Here is an 11,657-nt window from a genome sequence, read left to right as displayed (position 1 = left end):
TGGCTTTGGCTGTGGGGCGGCCTGAGGGGAGGCACACTGTAGTGTCACGGACCAATGAGGTGACGCAGAGTCCCAGGCTCTCCTATTCATAAATGCCCAGTCCCATATAAAAATACACAGTGGTTTTCAGTTTTATTCATAAACGGTACATCTATCTATGTAGCTGTGTCTTTGTAAAGATTGTTATTGATATAGGTTGTCATACCGTTACAAGAGGGAAATAAGAGTTTGGTTCTGCAACTCTGTAATAAAAAGCTAGTTTTCATTATTTTGTGAAATGCAGAGAATGAAATAAAATGCCATAAGACATAGAACAACATTTTATATTTTCTATGTATATGTTCTACTTTGTTATATTTGTGTCGTTTTTGCTGTCCCTACTGTAGACAATGTAGGTTACTACATTGTACAGTATACTGGATTCAATGAAAGATAAAAAAAAATAATGAAAGTGGTAGATTTGTATCCTTTGGCATGTAAATATTCCATAAAAGCTACATTTATATGGTGTCTACTGTTTAGTGCGACAGGGGACTGAAACTTTAGGTTTTGAAGTAGACCTGTTGTTGTGGTCAAATGCGTTATTGTAGGATTCTATTTTTGTAAGACAGGCAAAATCTTTATGACACACGGGTCCAGTCCTTAACGGGGGACATATTTGTTATGTAAAAGAACTACAACTACACTGAAGTACCGCAGCCGGAAAGTATTTTCAGAAACGGAAGCACATATCTAAACGGAGGAGAAATGTGTTCAACAGAATCAAGATATATTCCGCCATCAACAATTACACGTCCGGTAAGCGACTCCAGCCTTCAAAATAAAGTTTTAAGCAAGCTTAAAAGTTGTTCAGTTGTGAAATACATGTATCATAACAGTTAAATAAAAGGCACTAGATGCCACTAGAGCTACTGTCGAAATATGTCATAAAATGTGTATTTTTTTAACTGCAAAGAGGGTCTATAAAGAAACTTCTAAAGTAAAGGTGAAGCTCACTTGAACTACTGTACACACATAATTTTAAGCAATGCTGTGTAGCTTGTGAATTTCCTGCTAAAAAGTCTTTTTCTGTACCTTTGCTAGCTTTTTTCATAGATTTATTTTTAGACAAATAAAACAAATAGGCCAATGGCACTAAACATAAAATAAATGAATAATATTTGAATTTATTATTGTAGTTTACAGTGTAAGTATATTCTGACACATAAACAGTTTAAATGACTCTGTAAAAAGATAGTATCATTCACCAAGTAATAACTGAATAATGTGTGCGGTTTTTAATTGGTGGCGATGTCGCTTTTATTCTGAAGGACACGGGCCGGAAAACTGATTGTTGTTGCGGTTGCTAAATTACAGGCGAATCTGGAAATCAATTAAGTTATGAAAAATACCATTAATTGCCTTTCTTTGTCACCGCAGCCCATGAAGAAATGGCGGATCTTCAGACATTGTACATCTGAGGGAAAACACTTCACACCTAATGGCGTGGATACCGATAATTACAGTGATCTCAGTCGACAGGAATATTTACGTCTTTTAGGTAAGTTAGCATGATAGCTAACAAATGAAGTTGACATTAGCTGCTCGGCTAATTTAGCCATGGCTAATTTTACTGAAGATGGCACTTATCAGTCATTACTACATGCTGATGATGAGGCATCTTGATTAGCCACTCATTAGGGTGTGTGCTGTTAATTTTCCCTGATTTTGCTGACATCTCATGTTGTAGAGTGATAACATTAGCTAGCTGTACGATATGCTATGTTAGAACATGATTCTAGCTTACTCGCTTGATTGTTTTATCGGACACCCCAGCTAATATGTTAGCCGTTTTGCTAAAGTGCCTGCTTGTTAGCTGTTTAACAGAGGCTTTCAGGTTTGTTTAGTGTAAATATACCAGGTCACACACTCAATTGGCACCTATGTCCTGTAATGCTAGTTACCTTTATATGGGTTTTATTTAAGTTACATTTTTTCATGTTAGTATATTAGAATAAACTGTTAGGTTATAGCATGTTAATTATACTGTGTAATATCCAATTGGCTTCATTAGGACACAGTAGATTTGCTGACAGTGATAAAGACCGCCGCTGTAAGACACGGTAGTGACTGGCTTCATTATGCATAGCATTTATATTCACCGGTTTTATGTAAATACAAGGCTTAACAGACGTGAAGCAGCTACCTAAAATGACCAAGATAGCTGTCTATTGTGCACGGTTTATGAGCAGTGTCACCGTTTGCTATGAACTAATTAGCTCTGTGGTCCAGCTTCAAATTCAGTTACAAGCAGGTGATTGATATTCATTCATTTTCTACCGCTTAGTCCCTGAACGGGTCACGGGGGGGAGCCAATCCCGGCCGGCAATCGGGCGAAGGCGGGGTACACCCAGGACAGGTCGCCAATCCATCGCCAAGTACAGCTGAAGCTAACACATAGACGAACAACCACACACACGCACTCCTATGGGCAATTTAGAGACACCAATCAACCTAAACTGCATGGTGATTGATAATGGTAACTTAAATATGTGAGAGCCTATTCTCTTTGTAGACTAAAGAGCTGATTGTTGATTAATTGCTTAGTTGAGCAACAGTAAATTGATCAGCAGCAATTTTAGTAACCAATTTATCACTTGAGTCTTTTTTTTTTTAAGAAAAATGCAACAAATTAACTTGCTGGGTTCTCACGTTATTTGCTGGTTTGTTAGTCTTCTGGAATAGTAAAATATCTATATGGGTTTTATTTGGTTGGCCAAACGAACAGTTTGAAGATCACCTGTGAAAATTGTGATGCACTTTTTTAAACTTAATTTTGTTAAACCAAACAACTGTGCTATTAATCACAAAAAATAATCAGCATACTGATTTTAAAACAGGATCACTAGCTGCAGCCTGCTCGTCATTTAATTAAAATGAGCTGTGGCATCCTATTGATGTTCATTAGGGTCTGTAAATGCATTATGTCACACCTCAAGATGCTTCTTCTTGCATTTAGAAATACTGAAGAACATCTTTGAAACACATCAGAATGAGCTGATGGTTGTGGAAGTCTGCAAGAAGACATTGCAAAACAGAGAGAGGCTGGGTGGAAGATGCCAAGAAAAAAACAACAGAATCCACAGCCAGTTAAGTGTAAGTATTCATAGGTTTTTCTTAGAGAGGATAGGTCAAAGTATAGCTGGGCTACTGTACACCATTATTCATCTCTTTGCGCTGTATACGGCCCTTCTTCTTGGCTTTCATTAACTGAAGGAACAACTTTATATTCACTCACCACCAGAATGTATTAGCAACAAGTATTATCCTATCAGAAATAATACTTATTTAAGAAATTTCTTTCTATTTCCTTGTCCGAGTATATAAAAGCAAAATTGTACTGTAATCGTTGAACCTATCAAATAAGATCGTTTAATCTAATCTGGTGATCTGGGTCTATTTATCAACACCCTGCATGCTCGCGATACTGTATTATTGCCATTATGTCTAACACTGAAATGACCAGCAGATGGTAGCATGAGGCTGGTATTCAAGGATTTGCCAAAAAGGGCCGCCAAGCGTGGCATCCTTGAATTGGCCTTAAAGTGGTTTTCTGCATCAGCTTTGTGATAATTGTTTGGATTCCATCAAGCTTGAGCAACTACATTTGTATTTCAGGCTTCATTAGCTGTACCTGCAGTAAGAGAACTCCATCTGTCACTTAGCAGTTCATTTTTTGTTTATAAATTGCTGTTAAAGCAGCAAATTAAAATTTCTTCCAACAGTAGATTGTTTGACTTTTTAACTTTTATAGCCACAGTTAAACAAATAACATTATAGCCATGTGTTGGTTTCCTGATATCACTGTAGTGGATTCTGAAGATGGTGTAGCCACTGAAGCTCCAGGAAACCTCCCCTTAGACACAGACTTCCTTCTTGGGCAAGAGCTTGAGTTTGGTGATCCTGATCATGACGACAAGATTTTAGGCCTGGAAAGGTTCTCAGGTTGGTAATCCATCTTTTTAATAATCCAGAGTTTGAAGTTATAATGTGTAAGATTTCAGCTCTTCATCACCCAGCTCACTGTGGCTGCTCCTTCATAAATAATAACTGCCGTGCTGACAAAAATTGTCAAGCACAATCAGGTCTTGTTTGGTATAGACTACAGTAAAGGCCATCACGTTTGTCCAGTTGAGCAATGAAGTTCAACTGGAAAAGTTGACATGAAGCAGCAGCAGGAAACATTTGGTTGGTTTTTGCATTAACTTACCGTAATACAGCCCTGATACAGGATTAGTGATGAACGTCAAACAATGAGGCTAATATTAACATGATATAACTACAAAACAGCAATGCTAAATGCTACAGGCCGCATTGTTTCCTGGCAGTCAATCTGAATCTAGCTGGTTCTGACAGACCCTGCCACTAACAGAGAAAACTACAATATAGAGAAAGAATTATAAAAGGTAATTACAGTGAATTTCTATTGGAGATATAAAAAAAAACTGAACAGACATAGTATAGAGGGGGCATTTGACTGAATGGAAACTGTTTTTATACTGTGTCAGTCCAAGAGTTTCACTGTTAGTGCCTCACTGTTTTCAAATGTTGCTGCATGTATTTTCTGTTAGAGTATTTAATCATAGACTTGCAATATATGGTGAATATGTCTATTGATTACACATTATGGCCTGGTCATTATAGTAAATTTCTGTTTAGTGAACAGTTTCAACTACGTTTGCTCAGGAAGAACAATGGTGTCATTATGTTTGTGTTAACCTTCATTTTCACTTCCTGTCATTACCATGAAAACATGTTAGGAATCAAAGATGTAAATTCTTTTTTTTAATGAAGTGGTTGCACTACAGAATGTACTTTTAGGTGTTTACCGTTTGTTTCTCAATGATTAGGGTAGCATTTCTGTGCATCAATAAGAGAAATGGAACTACCAGCACATATTTCCCAACGTGGCTGTTTGTCAGAGAGAGTGAGCTGAAAAATGGGAAAGTAGAGAAAGGAGTTGAGACACCATTATTATATAACGGTCATAAAAATAGGACCATTACCATCAAGGACACCATTATAACAGGGCATTTATTCATGATGATGATGATGATGATGATCATGATCATCATCATCATCATCATCATCATCATCATCATCATCATCATCCTGCTCCCTCCGCTCCCACAACTCCAATGCCATTATTCCCCCTCATCATCATCACCAGCAGCAGCAGCCTCACCATTATAGTCATCATCATTATCATTAGGCTCGGTAATCATCCACGAGGGTTTCCATGGGGCAGGATAAAAGGGCAGTTTCAATTCTTGTCTTCCTCACATCCTGCCTCGGCATCTGTGAAGGAGGTGGGCTTCTTCTGGCTTGTTTGCTTTCAGGAGCACCGACTGAAGCCTGACAGCGCCGAGTCTCGAAGTTTAAATGTCTTAACGCTCTTGTGAAGCTTTTCTTTCTGCCTTCTGGGAAACAGGATTTTCTTCGTGTTGTTGTTAGAAAGCCTCAAATTGTGTAACAACAGTTAAAACGCTGTTGACGTTGCTGGTAGAACTGTGAGTAACAAATGTTTGTTTTTCAGAAATGTACTCTTAGAACTTATTTTCAAAGAAGGGTGACTGTTGCTATCCTGAAGTTATCTAACTCATTGTGGTAAATTTAAGTAGCATTTTCAGTTACTTATTTGAGTTGCTCAGATTTTTCTAGAAGGTTCTGTTTGAAGTGTATGAGTGTCTCACTTTCAGCCATGTCTCATAGCAGAGATCTTAATTTTTGTATGGAGGTTCAGAGTATCCCAGTAAAACTCAGCAATACAGAATGTGATTCCTTTAGTACAAGTTTTTTTTTTCTGCCATTACAGCTATTGTTGGGGGCCAAGTAATAAGAGATGTCAGTGACTGATGCTTCTTTTTTCTATTTACATACGTCTTGTGCTGTACTGTTCTTTCTTCCATAAGAGATCTTGATCTCAATGAGGTTACCCGGTTGATAAAGGCTATGTGATGTATAATACACACAGAGGAAAGTTTCACAAATGAATCATGTAGGTTTTAGAGCATGGATCAGGCTGTGAAGAAGACCCCGAGATACTGAAGCAGACATTTGAGTGCTCCAGCTGTCTAGCCTAAAGTTTGACCTACTTGTCAGAATGCGACGGAGATAATTTATACATTTTTGACCAAACCCTCAAGTACTGACAGGTCCTATCTGGCTCGGTTCGGGTATCCACACTCTAGTAGATTTAGTGAATAATAGTACAGAAATTACGTTTGTCACCGACTGCGAGTGAAATGTCTCTTTGTTGTTTTTTTTGCAAAAAAATGTTGTTTGTTGTCCCTACACAGAGGTAGCTGCTGAGATTGGTTTCTCTGTGTATCCTCTGGGTGATGAGGAGAGTCCTACCTACAGCCAGCTCAGCATGGAAAGTGAAGCAGACAACTCTCGCAGCGCAACTGAAAACGGGAGGGAAGACGAGGGCAGAGCATCTCAATCTGAGCCCAGTTTCCCTCCCTACCTGTCCTGCAGGGGCTGCGGACAGCTCCGTGATGAGCCTCTGGGACCTGGCATAGACCTTTTTGGTCCATATTGCCTTAGGTGCTGTAAAGCCTCCAGGGAAACCAAAAGTCCTGATTTCTGTTCACCTTTTGGAGGCATCAGCGGGATTCGCTCAGACTCCCATTCACAGCTTGATGGCGCAGGGGTGGGAAATGGGATGGGTGACAAAACAGTGACAGCCGAGGACAAATCACCAAAATTGCACTCATGTCACCTCTGTGGCTTCTCCTCACGTTACGCCAACCACGTGAAACGTCACATGAAGACGCACAACGGGGAAAAGCCCTTTAACTGCCCCTTGTGTACTTATGCCTCAGCCCAGCTGGTGAACCTGCAGAGACACCTGCGCATACACACCGGGGAGAAACCGTACAAATGTGACAACTGCAGTTTTGCCTGCAGTTCCCTTGGCAATCTGAAGAGGCACCAGCGGATGCATGTGCCCACTGCATGCGCAAGACAGGATGCCCTGCCACAACTGGCTAGTGCCCACAGCAGCCTGAAGAGACCCAGTGGGGAAGAACCTGGTGCTTTAGGCAAGGGTATGTATACTTTTATAAATGACTTGTCTGTCCTCCATTTCATTCTTAAATCAATCATAATCAGACATCTTGTATATAATAGTTCACCTTTCTGTGAAGTTCTAGAGGTTGCAAGGCCAATGTCAAGCCTGAGTTTGGGAGCACACAACAGCGACTACCTAGCAGCCTTCGACGGCTTAAAGGCAGCATCACCGCCACCCATACCAACCTCTAACCCAGCTCCTGAGCAGCAGCTCAAACCACTGACGGAGACCACAGGCAGCGGCGGCAGTAATGCGACCAGAGGCAGTGTAGCTGACAGTGCCCCCCTCCCCCCTTCGCTTTACCCTTTTACCTGCCGGTTGTGTGGCATTGTCCTGGAGGATGAGGATGGCTCCTCAGCCCAGATTTGTGCCAAGTGTACCCTTGAAATGCTAACTAAAGACTCCTCATCTCCTAACAGCCCCAGCGAACGCAGTGACAAGGTGTACACCTGTGCCTCCTGCCCGTTCCTCACACACTACCCAAACCACTTGGCTCGCCACATGAAAACCCACAGTGGCGAGAAACCGTACAAGTGCCCACAGTGCAACTATGCCTCAGCGCACTTTGACAACCTCAAGCGCCACCACAGAGTGCACACAGGCGAGAAACCTTACAAGTGCCATTTGTGCGATTATGCCTGCGGGAACCTGGCCAACCTGAAGCGCCACCAGCGGGTGCACTCGGGTGCCAAACCCTTCCAGTGCGCCGTGTGTAGTTACAGCTGCAACCAGAGCATGAACCTGAAGCGGCACATGCTTCGACACACTGGAGAGAAGCCGTACAAATGTCAGGAGTGCGGCTACACTACTGGTCACTGGGACAATTACAAGAGACACCAGAAGAAACACGGCCTGGCCACAGACGGCTGGGTCAAGGCTCCGATGACTGGCAATGATGAAGAGGAGGAAGTAAGGAAAGGGATGGGAGTTGGAGTTCAAACACAAAGGAAAGAAACGGGGGTGGATATCCAGTATGTGTCTCGGGAGGGAGGTCAGACAATACACTCATGTTATAAACTGGAGATTGTATAAAATGTTACTCAGCAGATCTAAGCTACCAGCAATTTGTTTTGTTTTTTGATATTCACAGAGCCTTTATATTGTGCCAGTGTCTAGTGTTTTGTCAGAGGCTGCTAATTGTTCATTGTTCAGAATCTTGCACATTTATGAAACATTTTGATGCCATTTGGATTGAGGAAGGTGGATGTGGAATTCATCTCCTACTCCGCTACTTATGGACCGTCTCTACTGTTGAAGTCCTTTCACTGTCTTGTCCTTTACGTTACACTACATTGGTCTAATTATAACATTTCCCTCACACACTACAACACGTCTGGTTCAGAGAACACAAACAAATGCTCATCGGTCCATGGGACACATGCACATATCTGCCTAAACTGTTAGAGCTGCACTGTGTAGTTTTTATAAAAGGAGAATTTTTTTTCCAGTTGATTAAATGGTGTATCATGTAATTTTATTTTATACCAAAAATCTAATGAAATACCTTGAATGTCACTGATTTGTTTCCACTCTCTTGTCACATTTACAGGACAGAGATACCGATTTATCTTTGAATCATGAGCTAAATGAAACAGTAAATTTGATTCTAAATATGTGCTGCTTTTTACTAAGTTGCATTTCCCAAACACTATAGAGTGCAGCTTTAAGTAAATATGGGTCCTTGTAAGGGCCAATATTGTGCTGCTCTCTGCCCTGGTGATGGCCCACCTTCAGATAAATTTAATGTACATACTACTAGCAAAGTGCTATTTAATAGTACTTGAATTGTTTTACACTTGAGAAACTATTAATTTATTTAGGTTGTATTAACCTAATTAAGCTCCAGTGTTTTTAATTTAATTGTATTGTCATTTTTGCTGATCACAGAGGATTAGAAAATGAGATTTGCATTACTAAAATAACTTAATGTAACACTAAAATTACATGCAAGTTTTTTCGTTCGTTTTGAATTCATAGAAAAAGCACAGTCGTACACACACACACACACACACACACACACACACACAGGTGTATTTGGAAGTTTTAAAAGTACGTTGTGGGGAGAAAAAAAAATTGGCTGGCCTCTTATGAGATTCAAGACAAGCATGTTGATACACACATACAGCTGAAGTCAGAAGTTTACATACACGTAGGCTGAGGTCATTAAAACAGATTTTTTTTTAACCACTCCACAAATGTCATGTCAACAAACTCTCATTTTGACAAGTCGTTGGGATGTGTACTTTATGCATGACACAAGTACTTGTGCTCTGATACGGCATTAGCGAAGAACATCAAACAGTGAGGCTAATATTAACGTGCTGCATTGTCCCCTGGCAGTCGATCTGAATCCAGACCCCGCCACTAACAGAGAAAACTACACTATATCAAGAGAATTACAGAATGTAATTACAATGAACTGCTTTTGGAGGAGGAAAAGCGGAACATAAATCCTGTCAAAGTGACGAAAGACACAATGTTTACAGGAGTAAAAGTCAGGAGTTGTGAAAAACTGAGTTTAAATGTATCTGGCTAAGGTTTATGTAAACCTCTGACGTCAACTCTAGACTTGCGGCATATCGCTAACCTCTACATTTTTATTGGTTCATTTAGGGATGTGTCTGAGGCAGAATGTTGAATCGCTGTTCTTTTGGTTACCGTTTACTGCTAATGACTTAATTCTAGTGTGTTTTTTTTTGTTGTTGTTTTGTGTTGGCATGTGTGTGATTATTTTCCTAATGTGAATGTAATACATGGCTAGAAATGCATACTGTATTATATAGAAATTTGGTATTATTTTGAACATGTAATCTAGTTACCATGGGAAAAATAATGGGGTTTATGATTTAAATGTACTCTGAACTACTATTTTATGCAAATGAGCCATTTTTCAGGTTGCCTATTTGCCATGACACCATAGAGCATTGAACGCACTGATTAGCACCGACATCCCCAACTGTCCAGTTTTGTCCATATGCAGTGTCTCATAAATGCCTTAAGTGAGGATTTTGAAATAAAGGCGTGGAATTCATTTCATTGAATATCAGACAGGAGCCTGCTTCTCATTTTTTCTTAAATAAGACATTTTCACACACTAGGACATACAGAACATCTAACTTCAGTCACGTACTGTTAACTTTAAAGTCAATGAGCTGGTTTACGCTGAAGAACCAGATACTGCAGCTTCCCTCAGGAGATGACAAAGAGACAAAAGACAATGAATGTTGGACTTGCACTAAAAGGTGGACACAAACATGACAAAATGAATGCCAATATTGCACCTCATCTGCCGTTGTATAAATAAACAATGGTTCGATACAGTAGAGCCTGATGGATAAATCAGTTTCATGTTTATGTGGCCTATAAGTAACAAGCAGAATGTCTAACATACATTTTCTATATAAACAGAGTATATGTACTGAGTTTGTCCTCTAAAGGACAGCAGCAGTGACCACTTTTATATTATGGTCTAAAAACATATCACAAACAGAATTGGACCGATTACATGTGTATAAATAGAGTTTAAAAATCTTATACCACTTCTAAATACCAGTATTGACTTCTTTCATGTGTTTTACTAGTCTTTGTTCACAGCAGATATTTTGACATGTCAAAGTGAAGCTGAGATTTTACTAAAAGCATTAATAGCTCTTGCTATTCATGTGTCCCAGTAAGCTGTAACAGTGCCAGCACAGCAAGACCTTGAAACTGAAATAGTTAAATAGAATTAATTAGTTACGCTTGTGCTTTTCCAACTGTGACACATCTAAATGTCTTCTGTGAAAAAGGCTTATTAATACTGCTACTCATGTTCGCTCTATATTGAGCAAGATTTCTTGGCATATCACATGGCAGAGGACCAAAGCTGCTGCTCTAAATAAATGTGGGAGGAGAGCAGAGCAACGATGAAGAAATGAGTCAGGTGGACTCTTAACTGAAAACCAAGAAGGTCACCTATATTTTCAGAGTTTATTTCAGGATTATGACAAAGACACTTGTCGCTGACTTTACCATTAAAATCAAAATGAAAAGTAATGGAATGAATGAGAACAATCTTCATGAAATTCAACATTTTGTTTAAAAGCGATGCTAATGAAAAATTGAATTAAAAGTGTAATTTGGCACCAACACACGTTACCATCCAGGAGCTTGCAGCTTTTGTGTACTACTCCTAGACAATAGAAAATGTGCTGCTAAAAATGCAACATTAGACAGAAGAGAAGCACAGCAGTGAAAGAACAAGACATTTATACTGACAACATTTTGTTTACAGTTTCGACTACCAGTGAAGCTAAAGATGCCGACAGGTTGGCACTGATTTACACAGAGGCTTCAAAGATGCTGCTTAACTGTAGCCAAGAGCAATGAAGGTGATATGACATGCCTTACAAAACAGTGCGATATGTTCATTTCTGCCTTCCATGACCTTTTCTCGGCCCAGCCACTGTGATCACATTAGTCGCCTCATCAAAGCACTTTTTGACTAAATCCTCTGAGATGATTGGCACAATGTATGTACAAATTACAATGAAGTGAAGCCCCC

General features: G+C 39.8%; 1 protein-coding gene across 4 annotated transcripts; it reads left to right on the top strand.

Annotated features, from left to right (window-relative positions):
* Positions 1-1,311: 1,311 nt before the first annotated feature.
* Positions 1,312-8,969, top strand: znf513a (zinc finger protein 513a). Of its 4 annotated transcripts, none has more exons than XM_020617311.1 (5): positions 1,312-1,540; positions 2,999-3,135; positions 3,850-3,984; positions 6,339-7,091; positions 7,191-8,969. In XM_020617311.1, exons 2-5 carry the CDS (start codon positions 3,096-3,098, stop codon positions 8,144-8,146), a joined length of 1,884 nt encoding a protein of 627 aa, XP_020472967.1. In that variant the 5' UTR covers positions 1,312-1,540; positions 2,999-3,095; the 3' UTR covers positions 8,147-8,969. The 4 variants fall into 4 exon arrangements, with proteins under 4 accessions (XP_020472967.1, XP_020472968.1, XP_020472969.1 ...); XM_020617312.1 differs by lacking the exon at positions 1,312-1,540 and adding an exon at positions 1,573-1,681; XM_020617313.1 differs by lacking the exon at positions 1,312-1,540 and adding an exon at positions 1,705-1,876.
* Positions 8,970-11,657: the final 2,688 nt, after the last annotated feature.

The sequence above is a fragment of the Monopterus albus genome, unplaced genomic scaffold (genome assembly GCF_001952655.1).
Source record: "Monopterus albus unplaced genomic scaffold, M_albus_1.0 scaffold188.1, whole genome shotgun sequence".
NCBI lineage: Eukaryota > Metazoa > Chordata > Actinopteri > Synbranchiformes > Synbranchidae > Monopterus > Monopterus albus.
This window is presented reverse-complemented; position numbering and strand designations above follow the sequence as displayed.

Bases quoted from the DNA above. Each gene is read 5' to 3' on its own strand.
- znf513a (XM_020617311.1), top strand. From the start codon at position 3,096: ATGCCAAGAAAAAAACAACAGAATCCACAGCCAGTTAAGT. The intron at 3,985-6,338 runs GTTGGTAATCCA...GTCCCTACACAG, and splicing joins AGGCCTGGAAAGGTTCTCAG to AGGTAGCTGCTGAGATTGGT. The intron at 7,092-7,190 runs GTATGTATACTT...CTTTCTGTGAAG, and splicing joins ACCTGGTGCTTTAGGCAAGG to TTCTAGAGGTTGCAAGGCCA.